The 20,194-nt window shown below is 35.8% G+C and overlaps 1 protein-coding gene across 3 annotated transcripts in view; it reads left to right on the top strand.

Annotated features, from left to right (window-relative positions):
• The window catches only part of LOC113108974 (nectin-1), a 41,725-nt gene extending 21,903 nt beyond the window's left edge, over positions 1-19,822 (top strand). Inside the window, exons 2-9 of one of the 3 annotated variants that reach the window (XM_026272423.1) lie at positions 787-1,134; positions 8,105-8,407; positions 9,501-9,606; positions 11,281-11,423; positions 11,729-11,822; positions 14,051-14,096; positions 14,184-14,228; positions 15,592-19,822. In XM_026272423.1, the coding sequence (XP_026128208.1) occupies positions 787-1,134; positions 8,105-8,407; positions 9,501-9,606; positions 11,281-11,423; positions 11,729-11,822; positions 14,051-14,096 (1,040 nt within the window). In that variant the 3' untranslated portion in view covers positions 14,184-14,228; positions 15,592-19,822. The remainder of the gene's footprint in view (positions 1-786; positions 1,135-8,104; positions 8,408-9,500; positions 9,607-11,280; positions 11,424-11,728; positions 11,823-14,050; positions 14,097-14,183; positions 14,229-15,591) is intronic. The other 2 variants (XM_026272422.1, XM_026272424.1) reach the window with 2 other exon arrangements.
• Positions 19,823-20,194: the final 372 nt, after the last annotated feature.

Raw genomic sequence — 20,194 nt, forward strand, 5'->3', positions numbered from 1 at the left:
GAAACTTTGATGTTGAAAAGAGCTGCAAGCACAGGGTCCTGTCCTTCTTGGAAAATGTTGGATATTTTTGCTGAAGTAGTTGAAGAAATTGCTGCAGGTATGGTGCTTTTTCTTTTAGCCTTAGCCTTCGCCAGGGCTGTGTTGGACGAACTAGGTGGTGTTGGATCAAAATCGGACAAAGCTAGGAAAAAAAGTAAACAAATCTTGATGAAATAGTCCTGAGGGTCTGTATATTTCTGCTAGGCAGGCAAATTATTTTCACACACAGGCTATATGATTATAATGGAATAATAACTGTATATATAGATGGCTATATAAATTTTCTACAAACTTTCCAAAAATACCTTGAAGATTCCAAAAATCCTGGAAAGTTTCCAAAAAAAAATGAAATGTACTGAAAATGTTCCACCTTTTTGGAAACCCTAGTTGTATCCTTGTTTTCAGTCATATGCAATACACATACATATGTAATATATCTCAAATGTTTTAGGGTTTGATGATTACAAAAGGTTTTTTTTTTTTTCAGCAGGACCATGAGCTGGAAGTCGAGTGACTATGGCTCACTGAAAGACATGGTTGCATACAAGCATTTGATTTTTTTCATAAGATTAATTCTGTCATTTAGTCACCCTCACATCATTCCAATCCTATATGACTTTCTTTTTTGTGGAACATATAGTGAGATAGATGTATCTGTCACAGCTCTGCTCAGTGCTGCTTGTCCAACTGAAAATCTGCATATAAAATGCTTGTTAATTCTTGTATTGTGTGCTTTTTTCTGTAAAGGTGTAAAAGTTATTGGTCATGATACAGCAGTCGTATATGGAGAAAATGCCACATTGTTGTGTCAGCTGACTGAGACTCATCAAAATGCTGATGTAACTCGTATTATATGGAAGAAGAAGACACAAGAAAATGCTGAAGAGAAGACCTTCTTTTCCATTCGCCCAGGTCCCAAAACTGAATACTCAAATGGATTGGGGGACAGAGTACAATTCATTGGGAACTTTACAGAGAAAAATGGATCAATCCAGCTACTTAGAATTGGGCTTCTGGATGATGGGATCTATACATGCATCTTCAACTTATTTACTGTTGGGACATTTGAGACTGACATCAATGTCACAGTTTTTGGTATGATGGCTTGTACATTTATTCAGTGATTTGAAGCAATAACATAATGGCCAAATATATGCATATCGCTGTAATTTGATTCCTAACCAATTATTAAAAAAAAAAATATATATATATATATATATATATATATATATATATATATATATATATATATATATATATATATATATATATTTAAAGGGGTCATATGATGCATTTTCATGTGTTTCTTATTCTTTAGAGTTATGTAGCTGTTTTTACATGTATAATATCTGCAAAGTTACTCACAGTCTCCCACAAAAACAAAAAAACAAAAAAAAAACAATTCTGTTTAAAAGAGAAGGCTGACTGAGACCTGTAAAAAATACTGAACAAAATTTCCCACACATATCTATATGGAAATATTTGCATAATGCTGCCCAAATGTATATGCATAGAAAGAAAGCATTTCAGGTAATGCAGTAGTGTTATTGTTGCATGTTGAGATGCTATGTGTTTCTATGCAAATGCAAGATAACATTTGTTTGGCCTTCCGAAAGTATATACAATTAGGAATCAGTGCTTAAGATTTATTTACAACAGTTCTAGAATAGTACAACCCAAATGTTTGAGTGTGTGCAGCACATTTAGTGGAGGACAGTACCTGGGAGAGTACAGTAGAGTGCACAAAGGCTATTTAAAAAAAATGGGGCAATTCCAACTTTTCTAGGGCAGTAGCATAGCCAGAAAAGAGACTCTGGGTGTGCCACATTTATTGTCAGATTACTGTGCAAAATTATGGGATATTATTTTTGTCGCACTGCTTCCGTCCAACCATAGCCTACTCCTAGTGGTAATTTGCAGGTCGTGTCAAAATGTAGTTAATTGTTAAATGTAATAATTTTCTTCCAAATACGATAACTTTGAACTTCTGGTACGATACTTGGACATTTCCAATCTGGCAACACTGTCTGTTGATGTTGGGCCCGAAAGAAAGGAGCTCTGCGACATATGCTAGCTAGCAATGTGCAATCAAAAATTATCTGTTTAGATCATAGACTGCTGAAGCTTACTCTATTCTTCATCCAGTTCAACAGCCACTTACTTTCATGTATTTCGGGAGAAACTGTGGAATTCAAGTGCTGTAGGTTAAATCCGGCTGACAGGACTCGGAACTGCAGCGCTCATCTCATTATAGATCAAGATCATTTATAAAGGTTTTTAAACGAAGAATCGGAATATCAGATAGTTGACATAGTAAGCAAGTTTGTGTATATATTTTAATAAAAAATTAAAAACTAAATAAAACGAATACCGATACATCTGTTAGTGGCTGCAGTGTGTCACGTGACAATCATGACGAGTCGCCATGGAAACAAGGGGTCAGTTAAAATATTTGTAATTTACGCGTGAAATGATTTATTTAAATATATATATATATTCTAAGTAAACAACAATAGCCCAAGTTTAGTAAACATTTTTTATTGAGATTATAAAAAATAATTCTGCATCTATTTTTAGGTGTGCCAGCTGCCACTCTGGGTGGCACCGGCACACCTGTGGCTACGCCACTTTTCTAGGACAATCGGGCACTTCTGAATCAGAGTTCATAAGCATGTTTAATTATTTGCATTGACTATTAAAATGCAGAGTTTTGTGAAGGGTAGAGCAACGAATATTGTTTGAAATTTTTGCAATCACGAATGCAGAGATAGAATTATGTTTACAAACTTAGCATCCTCTGTTATCCACATATAACTGGCATCAAGAAGTCGAACATATCTGCTACATGTTCTGTTACAAACTGGATGCTCAAGCAGAGCTGCAGCAGCATGCCACTATTGTGTTTTCAAATTGGCAGCGTAGCATGCAGCTTACCATTCCAAAACATTCTGCTCAAGTTATGCAAAGTTTGTTCTAATTAATTGTCTTGGTCTTGGTCATTTTAATTTTCAGAATGTAACTCGAGCTCAAACTGATATGATAAAAATGACGACATTATTAACTGTATTTAAAATTTGAAGCGCAGGAGCTGATATGCTTTGAGGTCCACTCATAACTTTATATACAAATATTTTTAAATCATATGCTTACAATGGCAAAGTAAGGAAATAAAATAAAATAAACAATTAAATACAAGTGTAATCAACAGTAATCTACCAGGCCTGCAACTAAATGGATATTTTGCTAACTTTTTTCTGCCAGTGAAACAAAATTCTGTAAGAGGTCGTGCTGGTGTGACTACCAATCCGACTAACTGATAAGCATTAGCATTGGTAACACTTTATTTTGATAGTCCACTTTAGACATTCTACTAGCAGTAAGTAACGTTGCAACTATATGTCAACTAGCAGTTAGTATAGTATTAGAAGACTGTCTGCTTAATATCTTCTAACACTTTCTTTGTCAACTTATTGTCAACTTATACTAAGCCTAAACCTACCCCTAACACTAACCCTAAACCTACTCTAACAGTCTACTCTGAGAGCTCGTAGACATGATGTTGCAAATTTCTGAGATTTAGTTGATATGTAGTTGACATGTACAGTTTGTTCTAATTAATTGTCAAAGTTACTTATAGTCAGTAGAATGTCTAAAGTGGACTTTCAAAAAAAAGTGTAACCTTAGCATTTGGTTGTACAAGATAAATGCATATTGAACGCCAAACGTGCCAAAAGCGAATCCTCTCAAAGGGTTAGCTTTGTTGAATACTGCATAACCAAGGGTATTATCCAGATTGGGACTGACAGAACCTACACTCTTCCTGAGTTTGCAGAGTGGCTCAAGAGAAAATCACAAGCACTTCAGATATCAAGGAGAGAAGCTGATCTCTATTGTTCAGATAGACCTCACTCTGAGAATCAAGAACAGAAATCTCTGAAGCCACCAATGGTACAGTCCACAATCTACTATGGCATAGATCATGTTACAGAAAAGCCCTCTGAGACATCATTCCAGGCAAAGAAAGAGCAGACAAAAGCCAAGAAACGGGAAAGCTTAAAGTCCTACTACCCCTTCTAAAAATGCCAACAGCATTACCTCAACTCTGAGTTGAGGTAAATTAAACGTTGCTCAAATAACAGCATGGATAAAGGACAACAACAGATGCTGGATATGTGGTAGCGGTCATGAGCCTGCAAACTGCACCCTGAAAAAGCTATTTCCCACTTGTGGTGAACAACACTTGTCAATTCTTCATGAAACCACATCCAGCATCAATAAGAGCATCCTTACTGTGAATAAAGTACCCCGTACAGTTTACCTTGATCAAGTAACTCACTCTGGTAGAGTCACATTGAAAGTGGTTCAGGTCAGACTTTATAGCAAAGAGAGAACATTGGACATGTATGTTGCAGTTAGTACAAGTTTGGGCTGGGCCATCCAGGGTCCAACTACATTCCTTGACCAGCCATTGGAGACTACTTGTCTGAACATCTCACTGATCCGCTCTCCCAAACAAGATCTGTCTCATCATGTTGAAAAGTTATGGCAAGTAGACATACTTCCCTTCCAGCCTGTGAAAGACATGACACGTTGCAAGCAGGACAGAGATGCTCTTCGAATGCTGGAAACAAAAATAAAGGGAGTAGAAGTGGATGGAGTCTCTAGCTACGCAACTCCTCTTCTTCGCAAAGGGAATGCAAAGGTCTTGTATGCAGGACCTGAATCAGTCATGGCTCTTCTAAGAGCTACTGAGCGCTGTTTGAATTGATATTAAGAGCTTGCAGAAGTCTACAAGAACAAAATACACAAACTGAAGCAGGCGGGATATGCAACAAAACTCACTCCTGAAGAGGTTAAAGCAACAGATGAGTTATGGTTTATTCCCCACCACTTTGTGCATCACAACAACAAAGCCAGGGTTGTGTTCAACTGTTCATATCAGTTCCTTCGAGTTTCACTGAATGATCAGTCACTCCCAGGACCTTTATTAGGTGCCTCATTACTGGGAGTTTGCTTCCAATTCGGACAGTATCCTGTGGCCATCAGTGGGGGCATCATGTCACGGACCATCGTGAAGGCAATGAAGATGTGGTAGACTCAGTATTGTTATCCAGTAATGTGGATAACTGTTTGCAGTCCCTTCACACAACTGATGAGTCCAAACAGCTCATAAACAAGATGAGAGCTTTACTATCTGCTGGGGGATTTGAAATAAGACAATGGGCCAGTAACTACCCAAAGGTAATTGTTCATCTACCAACTAAAGCAAGGCCAGAAAGCTGTGTGCTATGCTTGACTGTAAACAAGACTGACCAACAAGAGTTTACACTTGGGCTGTCTTGGCATTGCCCCACCAACAAGCATGGCTATCGAAACCACCCACTATCAGAGATGTATAAAGTACTAGAGACCCATACTTGAGTAAAAGTACAAGTGCTCTATCAAAAAAGTGACTTGAGTAGAAGTTGAAGTGCTCTTTAAGCACCACACTTAAGTAGAAGTACTAAAGTATTCAACATTTTTTGTACTTAAGTATTGCAAGTAGTCTATTTTAAAATTTACTACTCAAGTACTGAAAGTAAAAGTAGAAGTATTGTGTTATGTAGTTATTAAAGAAAGTAGACAAAAGTTTGAACATATTGTTTTTACTATTTCAAATGATTAACCTAAAGGACAATAACAATTCCTTTGACTGTAACTTCTTGTAAACAAAAAACGGTTACTAGGGTTAGTTAGCCCAATTTGCAAAAATATGTCATTAATAACTTACCCTCATGTTGTTTCAAACCCGTAAGACATCAGAGGGTCATTTAGAATTTTTTGAAGCATCGAAAATACATTTTGGTCCAAAAATAGTAAAAACTATGACTTTATTCAGCATTGTCTTCTCTTCCGTGTCTGTTGTAAGAACAAAGCAGTTTGTGATATCCGGTTCGCGAACGAATCATTCGATGTAACCGGATCTTTTTGAAACAGTTCACCAAATCGAACTGAATCGTTTTTAAACGGTTCGCGTCTCCAATAAGCATTAATCCACAGATGAATTAAAGGGTTAGTTCGCCCAAAAATGAAAATTATGTCATTTATAACTCACCCTTATGCTGTTCGGAACATGTAAGGCCTCCTTTTATCTTCGGAACACAGTTTAAGATATTTTAGATTTAGTCCGAGAGCTCTCAGTCCCTCCATTGAAGCTGTGTGTACGGTATACTGTACATGTCCAGAAAGGTAAGAAAAACATCATCAAAGTAGTCCATGTGACATCAGAGGGTCCGTTGGAATTTTTTGAAGCATCGAAAATACATTTTGGTCCAAAAATAGCAAAAACGACGACTTTATTCAGCATTGTCTTCTCTTTCGTGTCTGTGTGAGAGAGAGTTCAAATCAAAGCAGCTGGATTTCCGGTTCGCGAACGAATCATTCAGTTCACCAAATCGAACTGAATCGTTTTAAATGGTCTCTAATACGCATTAATCCACAAATGACTTAAACTGTTAACTTTTTTAATGTGGCTGACACTCCCTCTGAGTTCAAACAAACCAATATCCCGGAGTTAATTCATGTACTCAAACAGTACATTGACTGAACTGCTGTGATGAACACCGAGCCGAGCCAGATAACGAACAATAGACTGACTCGTTCAGTTATTCCAACTGGCCAAGGCCAGTGCTGGTAGAGGGAGCCCTAAGAAGATAAGATTCCAATTGTCCGAATAGGTAAATATATTCAATGTCCTCCACAGAAAGAGCTGTCAGACACACAACCCACCACCTCTCCCATGTGTCCATCCTTTGGCCAGTTGCGAACATTCCGGCAGGGCATGACAACAGACTTCTTCATCCTGGTTCTGAGCATGCCTTGCAGAGTTGCGAAGAATTTACTGGATTATCCGAGGTAGACAGTCCATATAGAAATATCAACACCAGTGCAGAGAATGGATGAATGGCGCCGTAATCCAGTCAACCCTAAAATGGCTGATCTTCCCGCTGCTTGCCTTAATTTATTCCAGCCTCCTTTCTGGTCGGCTGGTGTTGATTGCTTCAGACCATTTACCATAAAAATGGACAGAAGACATGAAAAACGATGGGGAATCATTTTCAAGTGCCTCACCAAAAGGTGTATCCACTTAGACCTCCTTCATAATATGGATACTGACTCCTTCCTTATGGCTTTGCGTCATTTATGAATTTCAGAGGTGGGAATCGAGAACTCCAAGAAACCTTCTCTGCACTTGAGCCAGAAATCAAAGAAAAACTGAGTGAAACTGATTTCTTTTCAGTTTAATCCTCTACATGCATCTCATTTCGGTGGAGCCTGGGAGCGTGAAATACGCTCTATTAAATCCTGTCTTCGAGTAGTACTTAAGGATCAAGTTGTGTCTGAGGAAGTATTGTCTACTGTTCTGGTTGAAGTAGAACTACTTGCCAAGTCTTCAAACCTGTGTGAATTGGCAAAAATCTACACCAAATCTATCAATTGGACAATTAGTTATGGTTATGGAATGTCAACTACAACAAGGCCTCTGGTCGGTAGGCAGAGTAAACCAAGTTGTTTCCAGCAGCGACAGAACTCTTAAAATGGTGAATGTAACTAAACTGATTGTTCTACCAGAGATGCCCACTGATATCAATGGTTTCTAACGTCAGAGAACAGGAATATATATATATATATATATATATATATATATATATATATATATATATATATATATATATATATATATATATGGATATATGGGAGAGGAAAAAGTTTTGGAATCTCTGATGTACAGTATGTGAAAACAATGTGTTTTGAAGATTAAAGAGTGCTGTAATTCTATTACACCCAATACACACAATAATGATCTTTGAATAAGCATCATATGACCCCTTTGAAAAATTGTGCATGTTTGCATACCAAACTCAAAAAAAACTTTCATCCTATAAAAAGGCTATGTGCTAGCAAAATGTGTAAAAGTAATATCTCATGCTTTTAGTAGTTATGAGAAGATCAAGAACTTACTAAGCTATTTTAGTTTTCACAATCCACTTTAAATGATTCTGGGTTTTTTCCATTTCCAATCTAGCTCGTCCTTCAAATAATGTAAGAGGAGAGGTGCCTGTTGCTGGTTTTACAGAGGCCACCTTGGTGTCATGTTTTGCCTCTAATGCAAAGCCTGCAGCAGAAGTGATATGGAGATTAGGAGATCTAGAAAACTCTCTGAAGACTAATACCAACTATACAATGAACTCAGATGGGACTGTTACTGTTGTATCCTACCTACTTGGTGTCCCATTCAAACATTTAAACAAGAAGAATGTCCAGTGTGTGGTCAAACACAACACAGTGAGAGATGAACTTGTGTTGAACTACACAATAAACATCCACTGTAAGTATATGCTCTGTCAACCAACAACTTGCATATATAGATAAAGAGAGAGCATATTTTTGCTATAGAGAAGTTGAATAAGTGATTCATATGGTAATTCAGTTGCTGCTCTGACAGAAATGGTTTATTTAGAAAAGCTTTCATTAGACTGATTCATATAATGTGTACTATTCAATCTTATGTGTAGTGACAAGTTTCTGTAAATAGCTGTCAGACTCTGTTCCTGTCATGTGGTGTGTTTTCCTCCCCCATGTGCTCCAGGTTATCCTCATGCCCTTATTTGGTACTTCCTGTTCCCATTGTGTTCCCTGGTTAGTTTTTCATTTGTTCCCAGCTGTGTTTAGTTAATTATCCTCATTCCCCTGTGTACTTAAGTTCTAGGTCTTCACCTGGTATTGTTGATGTCTACTTTCCTGCTACGTGTGGTTCCTGTGTCCCTCTATGTCATTAAAACTTTTTTATTGATGTACTCCTCATTTCTTGGAGGGTTTTTACACTGGGCTCGTTTGCTGCGGCCCGAGTGTGATTGTTAACGGCGCCGCCCGCAACATTGGTCTGCTTTCAGATTCAATAGTTGTATCAAACCCAGGTGCGTTTGCAGTCACCTTACGTCATCGCAAACGCACATGGAAAATGCCTGGGGAACACAACGCAACTGAGCATAGTTGTAATTTTTTTTGTTATTTGGTGCCATTATTAATTTTAATTATTACATTTTTATTAGCTTAATTTAGACTTTTAGGAGTGTGTGGAATCAACCTCGGCTCTCTTGTGTGTTGAGGAAACAATGATATTGACAGTTTTATGCATGTGCGGGATACTTTACTTCCTGAACAAGTGCGCACCCAAGTCCGTGTTGCTTGCACATTCACATGAACCATGCCACAGTTCGGGAGCAACCGAGCTCAGACCACCTTCTCCATGTAGTCTTGGATTCGGTACTGTGTTCACATTAGTGATTTTTGTTTTTTTTTGTGAACCGTGCCCCGTTCCGCACTAAACTGCCAGTGTGAAAGCCCCCTTGCTCTGCATTCCCTCATTGCATTGAATAATAAAATAATGTTGAAGTTTATTTTCTTCTTTTTCAACTTAGATCCACCAGATTCAGTTGTTATCATTCCTGACAGTCCAACAAACATTAAGGAATTCCAGTGTAAAGTGGATAGTAACCCAGAACCAACCAACTACAATTGGACTCGGTAATGGAAACATTAGGGTGACCAAACGTGCCATTTTTCCAGGTCACATCCTGGCCAGGATTTCTATATTGCCTAAAATATCAATGTTTTGGCTTTGTTTGCACTGCGCAGACCAATTGTAGTATTACAATATTACCGTAAGAGGTCTAGAGAGCATATGGCTTCTTGTGCTTTTGGAACTGCTCTCACGTTACTTTGATGTCATACATGATGTATGCTCAGTGCTGCTTCAAGTCGAACACTAAAATGTATACATATTTGCATCGCTTTGACCGTTCTCTGTAGATCCCACCTTCTCACACACCACTATTGGTCGATTATGTACAATGTCTGCATGTTATTGTTCAAATGATAATTTCCTTCATTAAGTATGAACACAGGAAACCAAAGCCAAAACTTGGATATTTTAGGCAACATAGAAATCCTGGCCAGGACATGTCCTGGGAAAATGGCACATTTGGTCACCCTATTTTGTGACATTACTGTGAAGAACTTTTAAGCACATTTATTTTAAAGAGTGTAGCGGATGATTTTCCAGATCCTAACCCTTTACCAAAACCTAGCTAGACAGGAGTGTCAGGATCCAGACCACATTCAAAATACACTGAAATGCACTGATGAGAGCATGCACAACCCGAGGCTTAAAGTGTCAGGACCCTGACACCTGGATGTTTCCATCAGTGTGGTTTGAGGCCATGTCCACATGAAAACGTAGGGTGACCAAATGTGCCAATTTCCCAGGAAACGTCCTGGCCAGGATTTCTATGTTGCCTAAAATATATCCAGGCTTTGGGTTTGGTTTCCTGTTTTCATACTTAATGAAGGAAATGATTGTTGGACCAATAACATGCAGACATTGTACATAATCAACCAATAGTGTTGTGTGAGAAGGTGAGATCTACAGAGAACGGTCAAAGCGATGCAAATACGTATACATATTAGTCTTCGACTTGAAGCAGCACTGAGCATACATCATGTATGACATCAAAGTAACGTGTGAGCAGTTCAAAAGCACAAGAAGCCATCTGCTCTCTAGAGCTCTTACGGTACTTTGTCATACAACAATGGTCTGCGCAGCGCAAACAAAGCCAAAACATTGATATTTTAGGAAATATAGAAATCCTGGCCAGGATGTGTCCTGGGAAAATGGCACATTTAGTCAACCTATGCAAACAGGTATTTTTATAATCCAGGCTTTTTCTATGAGGTTTGGCTTTTCGTTCACATTCAGGTCACTGAAACTGAAACTTTTTTAAAAATCCTGCCAGAGTGAAGATTTTCAGAAATTCCAGTTACAGTGTTGTCCTGTAGCTGGGGCTCAGAGCCCTCCTTCAAGACAACACGCCAAATATGCTTACTATTTGCTAAATCCTATTATTATACAACTCATTAAATGACAAATGTATGTAACTTAAAGTCAGCATGAAGTGGCAGTTTCAGCTGAATTTACTACTGGATACTAGGCCTGAATTTCAATATGAAACATTTAAATCGGCCCTTGCATTCCAGAATGGAGGCAGAACTGAATGTGATTGACTGCGGAATGGATATGTTACAGATGTCAAGTAAATGTATTGTTATGACATCTTACCCTTGTACATCCTGAGTATCGTCATATTCTATCAGCACTCACCAGATCCTGCTTATTAATCTTTTGAATCTGTGTTTTAACAGAGTGAATAAAAGTGATCCATTTTATGAAGGTAAAAAGCTTCCTGTACCAAATCTGACCCCTGACTTTAATGGCTTGTACATCTGTCATGCTTCAAACCAGTATGGAAGTTCAACAGGATCTCTCTATGTGAATGTTCATAATGGTGAGTGTATATATATATATTTGCTTATATTATATATATATATATATATATATATATATATATTATACATTTAAGCATTTAGCAGTAAAAATACAAGTATGCATGCAAAACTTTATCAGATAATATTATTTGTTAAAAAAGACTTCTATGTGGAGATTCAAAACTGTGATACTATGATGTGTCAATCCATGAATAATCTAGGATAACTACTGTAAATCTGTAACAACCAGTTTCTGTATTAACGGTTATTGTCAGCCATTTCAAATAACATTCTAGAAGTTTTAACTTGACAACTTCTTTCCTAGAAACCAACGCCGTCTGTTGGAGTCTGTTCTGTGTTTTCATCGCTGCTTTTCTTGGTGCTGTATTCCTATTTGTGTTCATATGGAAACATAAACCGTGAGTTTGAGTTCTTCACAGTCTGTTTGAGTTTTTACACATTTTAATATCGCATCTCAAAGTTAAATAATGTGACCGTGATAAACAATGTGTTTGACAGTCACAGTCAATTGGAATATATTTGATGTTTCATGTGCAGTTAAAGGTGGGTTAAGCGAGTTTTCAAAAATGCTTTAGAAAACTGATTTGGGCCGAGTAGCAAAACAAAGAGTAAGGGGCATGTCTACTCATGATGTGGAGGAGAGAGCGTTCAGTGCACAGGATAGACATTAGCCAAGCCGAGTGACAGAAAGATAGAGATGGCGGATAAAAAAAACAAAGAGAAAAACGTCTGAGGAACAAAAGAAGGCTTAAGGCAATAAGGTAAGATGTAGGACCCGTGTAAATATCGGATCTGCTTTCCAGCACTAGAGAGAACTCAGTGAGCCGATGGCCTGTGATCAGATGCTGAGGTTGCTTTGTTTCTTCTAGATAGGTGAGTGACATCTTGTCTGTGCCGGAACAGCTAAAGTCTGTCTATCACACTGGACGGACAAAGCGACTGCTGAAAATCATTATAAAATTGTGTCAATACATCATGAATAAAACACAGCAGCAGTTTTCTGTTGGGGATTTGTCATGTCGTGCCACCACGCATCAAGTGCAGACTATATATATATATATAGTCGTGGTGGCATTTATATATATATATATATATATATATATATATATATATATATATATATATATATATATATATATATATATATATATATATATGTATATGATGTAGACCGCATCACTGATTATAATGAATTCTATTGTATTCTGTCATGCCATGCAACTCGTGTCCGGTGCAGATACCGTGTAACACTGGTTTTGTTCCACAGAACTCTCTGCCTGGGTTGCGTATGTATAGGGCGAGACCCTATTTTGAGGGTAGGGGCATGATTGTTTCGGTGATTTCAAATGTCAACATTGGCTACCAGAAATCGCTTACCCCACCTTTAAGAAGATTGGAATTTTGGACTAATGAGTTTGGTTAGCACAGACTAACAAGCATTATGCCTGAAGTCAGTTCTACTTCTACTGTTTCAAGTATTTATTTGCTCTGCTGTCTCAGTGTTTTCATCAGTGCTAATCAATGCCTGTGATGTTAATGGATGTAGTGTATGATTTGTTATGATTTATTAAGAGCCATTATAAACCCTACATTATCTATGTCTGGGGTGTTCAAACATGTCCCTGGAGGGACACTGTCCTGAAGAGTTTTCAGCTCCAGCCTTAATTAAACACATATGAACTAAAGTAATCAAGAGCTGGATTGAAAATCACTCTCTATACCCTCATTAACCATTTCTTACAGTAGTGCACTGTAGAGGTCTGCTACCTGATTCAAGCCTGACGGGTCCCGAAAAACTTTCTGGCTTGTAATACATATATTAGTATAATCACTTTTTACAGAAATAGCACTAATTCTCATGCCGCCGTGTTGACAAAATCGGCCTCACGTTTCACTAGTAACTTCGCTGAAAGATGTAATTACTTACTCCAAACCCTGCCCATAAACAAACAGTACTGAGATTAGAGAACCTATTATAACATTAAATTAAATTAAACTCAGTATAATAATGAACAAAAAACATTTATGTTATAAAAGGCAAAAGGGATTTCAATTGACTGTTGCTGATGCAGCTGACTGACACCTTGTTCTTATGTTGTGTTGCTTAAAATAACACAATTTACAGCAAAGTAACCCAGAATTTTTTTCGAGTTTACATATTAAAAAATCTATAATAAAATGTATATCTATTTGACATTACGCTCTACCCACATTGGACCAACAGGTTGGAAAATAGATGGATGGATGATTCAGCTGCAGATGCTGTCATCTTGTGTGATATGGGAATTCAGAATTCAGAATTACCTTCACAGTCTATTATGGGTATTCTCTAGCTGTTGAGTGTACATTGGTTGTACTCATACTATACTGTACTGTAATCATTATTGTGGTGTATTATGCTATTGAATCTTTTGCTATTGAACGTCTACTATGATTTTGGACACAAAAGGGTGATTTCAGACTCACTAGAAACTTCTAGGCAAGTGTGTTGGAGCAAAATTCTGCAAAACATTGTGCCCTCCAGGGATGGAATTGGACAACCCTGATCTATGGTGATAAGTCATACATTACAGCACTAAACAGCATACTTGGTGAATCTATTGCTGCCTCTTTTTCTTAATTTTAGGGAATGGATTCAAGTATTACAGAGTTCCAATGATGAAAGAGATTAGGTGTGTCTTGTTCTTGTTTTACAATACTATGTGTTTCAATTTTATTCATTATCATAGAAGCTAATTTTGCCTAAACTTTTCCTACAGGGTGATGAAGAACTTCAATCCAGATGATCAGACTGGTGATTAATTGTGATTTGACATTATTTGTTTATAAAACTCTACTAACTGTTTTATAGTCCCTACTAACTGCATGTGATAGCAGTTATGAATACATGTCTGTTTAGGGGTATTTTTTTAAATTACATGTTTAATTGTATCTGTGTTGTTTTAAAAGTCAAATAGCCTAATTAAATTCAAGCAAACACTTAAACCAGTCAGAAAACTACAAACTTCAAACTGTAACAACAAAGTTAAAAAAAAACAACAAAGTTTACAATTGTATATCAATTATACATAAAAAGGGATAGATCCACAATATTATGACAAAGTCATTATTGTCAAATATTGCTCTTATATTAATGATGGTTAATTGAATATATATGTAAAAGCATTTTTTGGTCAGACGTGTCAGTCCATGACCTTAATCTAATCTATCACAAATTATAAAAAATCCCCAGTTATAATTACTGAAGCTGCTAAATTAATGTCTTAATTGTTTATGATGGGAGTTTATCTGGTGTTTTCAGCTAAATGCCTCTGATTGGCTATTGTGTTAATAAACTCATCAGATAGGTATATGATTGGTTATAATGCTCAATGCTGCAAAAATAAATAAATAAATAAATAAAATGCATAAAACGCCATTTGATGCAAAATGCACCTCTCTCCCCAGTCTGATTTGCTCGAATAGTTCCTGTATCAAATTTTGCCCCACCTTCTGAAGTACTAAATGTGCTGTGTTTGGTTCGCTTGGGCCAGTGTATGTTGTGATTGACAGCACTCGCTGCCTGGTTGGGAAATGTCACGCCCCTTACCATAGCAGCCTGTGAGCTTCAGTGTAAATCTTGCGTCAAAATCAAATCAATTTGAGCGCGATTTAAACCTGGATGATTGTAACCAGTTCATCTGACTTGGGAAAGCTTGCTTGTCTCTGACATAGTGATAACACTCGTTGCCTTCTCCAGTGCAGCACAACCAAGTCTCGTCCCATTCGTCAGTATTTGTGATATCACAAATCCCAGAAAATATGTGTTGTAGTCCAAACGAGTCTAGTTTTTGAAAAGTAACTTCTGTTACATAAAATTCTCAAGTGGAATTTGAGCTTTGTAACTTTGCAGATCTTTTTTATGGTCAAACAGCAGATTAACTAAAGTTGAAAAAATGAAAAAGCATAATAGGAACCTTTTAACATTTCATTTTGAACGCTACAGTCATAGACCTAGTTAATTTGTGCAGAGACCATTTTTTTCACCCTTTGTCACAAATTTGTTAGTTTTGGTGGCATTTCTTCTACAAGTTCCCATTAATTTCCGGCCCTTATGGATTTGCAAATCTGAATGAATTATTAATAAATTAAATTAAATTAAATACAATTTCTGTTTGTGTTCCACAGAAGCAGTGTCGACAAGTTTCAACTAGTTTTGGCTATGATTTGACTAGATTTAAGAAGAAATTAGGCTGATTTGCTGAACTGAATATTTCTTTCGCAAACCGGATATCCAGGCTTTGTTTTGAACTCTCTCTCATAACAGACCCGGAAGAGAAGACAATGCTGAATAAAGTCGTCGTTTTTGCTATTTTTGGACCAAAATGTATTTTCGATGTCACATGGACTACTTTGATGATGTTTTTCTTACCTTTCTGGACTTGGACAGTATACCATACACACAACTTCAATGGAAAGACTGAGATCTCTCGGACTAAATCTAAAATATCTTAAACTGTGTTCCAAAGATAAACGGAGGTTTTACAGGTTTGAAACAACATGAGGGTAAGTGATTAATTACATAATTTTGCTATCTGGGTGAACTAACCCTTTAAGGAACAGGTGGGGGGTAATAACACAAAGATTTAATCAAAATAGGACAGTTTGTAGGCATAAGTGACCCCATCAAAGACTGCCAACCTCAAAGATCCTTAAGAGGCAATTATGGAGAGTTTAGTAATCTATCCATGCATTTAAACTGTTGTGACATATGGAGACTAAAATATCCACAGCAAATCCAGTTCACTTGGACTAACAAAGATTTATCTAAGAGATCCAGGATTGACTTCTGGCTTATTTCAAATGAGTTGTCAGACAATGTGGAAGAAACCAAAATACAGCCCTCAATATTTTCGGATCATAATATGATCACTTTAGTAATATGTATAAGGGGTCAATCAATAAAATATAAACCAAACTATTGGAAATTAAATAATATACTTTTGAGTGATAAAAGCTTCATTGAAAAAGCCAAAACATTTTTGACAACGAAAATTTGATAGAAGCAAAAAAATACAGAATATATGGAAAATATTGGGAGTATACAAAATTTCAAATTCGTAATATGGCCATTGAGAGGGCAAAAGAATTATCTAAGGAAAAAAGAATGAGACAAAATAGAATACTCAAGGGAATCATTTCTATTTTTGAAAAAAAACGAGCAATCACAAGCTGACATTAATACTGTATTTGAATTACAAGCTGAATTGGACAGTATCTATCAAAATTTGGCACAGGGAGCCTTTATTCGATCTAGGCGGAAATGGATAGAGCATGGTGAAAGGAATACGAAGTATTTTCATAATTTAGAAAAAAGAAATGTTAGTGTTAACAGTATATATAAACTTAAAATTAATGATCAGATCTCTGAAGATCCCTCAAAAATTTCTAATTTTGTGGAAGATTTTTATATAAAACTATATTCCAAACATAACAGTTGTCAGAGCTCATATTTCCTCTCATGTATATAAAGTGTGGCTCAAGGTATTGATAAAACTCAGAAGGACATTTGTGATCAAGACATATCCCTAGAAGAACTTAAAAAGAACATTAGTAAATTAAAAGATAATAAATCCCCAGGGAATGATGGCCTAACAGGTGAATTTTATAAAGCATTTCAAGATTACATCTCTGAATTCTTATTATTAGTTTTTAAGGAGGCTATACAAACCTGTAGGCTTCCCCCAACTATGTGTCAAGGCTTAATTACATTGTTACCTAAACCCAATAAGGATCGTTTGCTTCTTGACAATTGGAGGCCTATAACTTTAATTAATAATGATGCAAAATTGCTGGCTCATATTTTTGCGCAAAGAATAAAGTTATGCTTAGATACAATAATAGATGACAGTCAGTCTGGTTTTATGCAAGGACGCCATATTAGTAACAATATTCGATTAATCTTAGATCTAATCGATTATAAGGATTTAATAACTGATAATAGTTACATTCTATTTATAGATATATACAAAGCCTTTGATACTGTGACACATGATTTTTTATTTGATGTTTTAGATTTTTTTGGTTTTGGTCAATACTTTAAAAGGGCAATACTAACTTTATATAGTGATTGCAATAGTTCAGTTAAACTTCCATGGGGAACTACTCGTAGATTTAGCATCTCCCGGGGCATAAAACAAGGAGATCCGGCGGCTCCTTTCTTGTTTCTTCTGGTCATGCAAACTATGGCTTTATATATAAATAATGACTTGTTTCAAGGTATCAAAATTATGGAAAAAGAAATTAAATGTTGTCAGCTAGCTGATGATACTGCTATTTTTTTTAAAGACATTTCACAGGTTAAAAAAGTTATAGAGTGTCTCAATATATTTTCTAAAGCTTCAGGATTATCTTTAAATGTTAAAAAATGTACTCTTTTTCCACTTAAAGACAATGATACTCCTTTAACTGAATTTGAAGGTATTCCAGTTAGAGAGGAAGTTACGTACCTTGGTATCAATATCTGTAAAAATCAATCAGACAGAGTGCAATCAAATTTCCAACCCCTTATAGTGAAAACCAAAAAGAGATTTGATATGTGGCTCATGAGGGATTTATCACTCAAAGGTAGAGTTCTTTTGTCCAAAACTGAGGGGCTGTCTCGTTTAGTCTATCCTGCAAAGGTGTTAGATGCACCAAAATCTTGTATTAAAAAATTGATTCAACATTATTCAACTTTATATGGAAAAACAAGTCACACTATTTAAATAAAAATATTTTATGTAATTCTTATAATCAAGGAGGTTTAAATGTGCTTGATTTTGATACTTCTAATACAATCTTCAAATTGAACTGGATTAAACACTATATTAAGCATACTGATAAACTATGGTATATCATTCCGAATCTTATTTTTGAAAAAGTTGGTGGTATAGAGTTTGAGGTTAACAAGCTCCCCTTTCAGCTATCCAATTTTCATAGACAGGCTCTTTTATGTTGGCTTCTTATATACAAACATAACTTCTCCCCTCACAAACAGTTAATTTGGAATAATAAAATTGTTAAATATAAGAATAAATCAATCTTCTATGACAATTGGATTAAAAACGATATTCTAATGGTCTCACAACTGATGAATAATGAGGGTTACTTACTAACATATACTGAATTTTTAAACATATTTAGGATTCCAATAACTCCAAGGGAGTATAGTATTGTCTTTGATGCAATTCCAGAAGGTTTATTGAGACTCTTGAGAGGTAGTAGTGAACCTCATAAGCAATCAATAAATAAAAAACAGGTCTTGTTAAACGGAGTTGATATAAAAGATAGTAAATGTAATAATAAGTTCTTTAGATGCTTGGTTCACTTCCCTGCTACGCCCCGAAATAAATATTTTTGGAATGAACACTTTGGAAATATTAATTGGAGATTGATTTGGACTTATAATAATAAATACTGTATTAATAATAAAGTTTTTGAAATATACTTTAAAATTATACATAAAATTTACCCAACAAATGAGTTCCTAAAACGATATAAAAATGACCTTTCAGAATCCTGTACACTTTGTAAAAAGGATACTGAAACTGTCTTACATCTTTTCTTTGAATGCTTGTATGTGAAGTTTTTTTGGATTGATGTGGAATATTTATTTAATATGTTGAGTGGAATTAAAATGTACATAGAGAAAAAGGATGTTTTTTTTTATTATGACAAAAAAGAGACAGATAAAAATCACAGTTTTGTGTTAAATCTTATTTTATTACTTGGTAAGTTTTACGTACATAAATGTAAATGGTCTGAAAGGATACCCAACATCTACCATTTTAAGGCTGACATGAAGATTTACTTTGAAACACTGAAAGGACTTTCAAACCGCAAAGCAATAAGAACTATGGACATTATCAAATAATTACATTTCTCTTCTTTATTTTAATTATATATGTACACCCCTTTTTCGTTATGTTTTTGTATATGTTTGTGTTCTTTTTTTGTTTTTTGTTTTTGTCTTATGATGCTTTGTAATCATTTAGAATATTATTTGTTAAATATTTGTATTCATTGTACTACTTGATGTATAATTTTGAAAAAAAAAAAAAAAAAAAAAAGGACAGTTTGTAGGCTACAGTAGTCCTAACAACAACATGTTCTGTGCAAAACAGCTTTAATGTGCAACAGGTAAATGCAGGCTTAAACACTTCTCATCTAAGTGTGATGCAATAGCTGCTAAAATTAGTGCAACTGAAATCAGGATGTTAAAATAACCAGCCAGAATGTTTCATGATTATGCCTAGCTATCTTGCAATCACTATTTCTTGTAGAAATACAACCTCAGCTTGAAAATGGTGCTACTGTATAAAAAAAATTTGTATTTACAGTGCTGTGAAAAGTATAAATTACAAGAATATACAAAATGAACAGGTATTTTATCATTGTTCATGGATAACCAATATAATTTAACAAACAACATCTGGAATATGCATTTTATAATGATCCTACATACTAAAGAAAATGCCTTGTGTGAAAAAGTACTATCCGTCTATCTGTCTCCCAAAATTAATATAGAAAGCAAAGGGTACGATGCTTCAGTCAGAGTAAATGTGGACTAGTCAACCATTGGAATGGGATGGCAAAAGTCTGATCTACATAGAATAAGACAGTACTGAAGATTGATATTCTACATGAAGAACAGTTTTGTCTGGCCACAGTTCCAAACATGTTGGGAGCAAAGAAACTTATACAATTGTGAATCGTTGATGTGAATCATGATGATTGGAGTGTTGTATGG

Source organism: Carassius auratus, chromosome 9 (genome assembly GCF_003368295.1).
Source record: "Carassius auratus strain Wakin chromosome 9, ASM336829v1, whole genome shotgun sequence".
NCBI classification, from domain to species: Eukaryota; Metazoa; Chordata; class Actinopteri; order Cypriniformes; family Cyprinidae; genus Carassius; species Carassius auratus.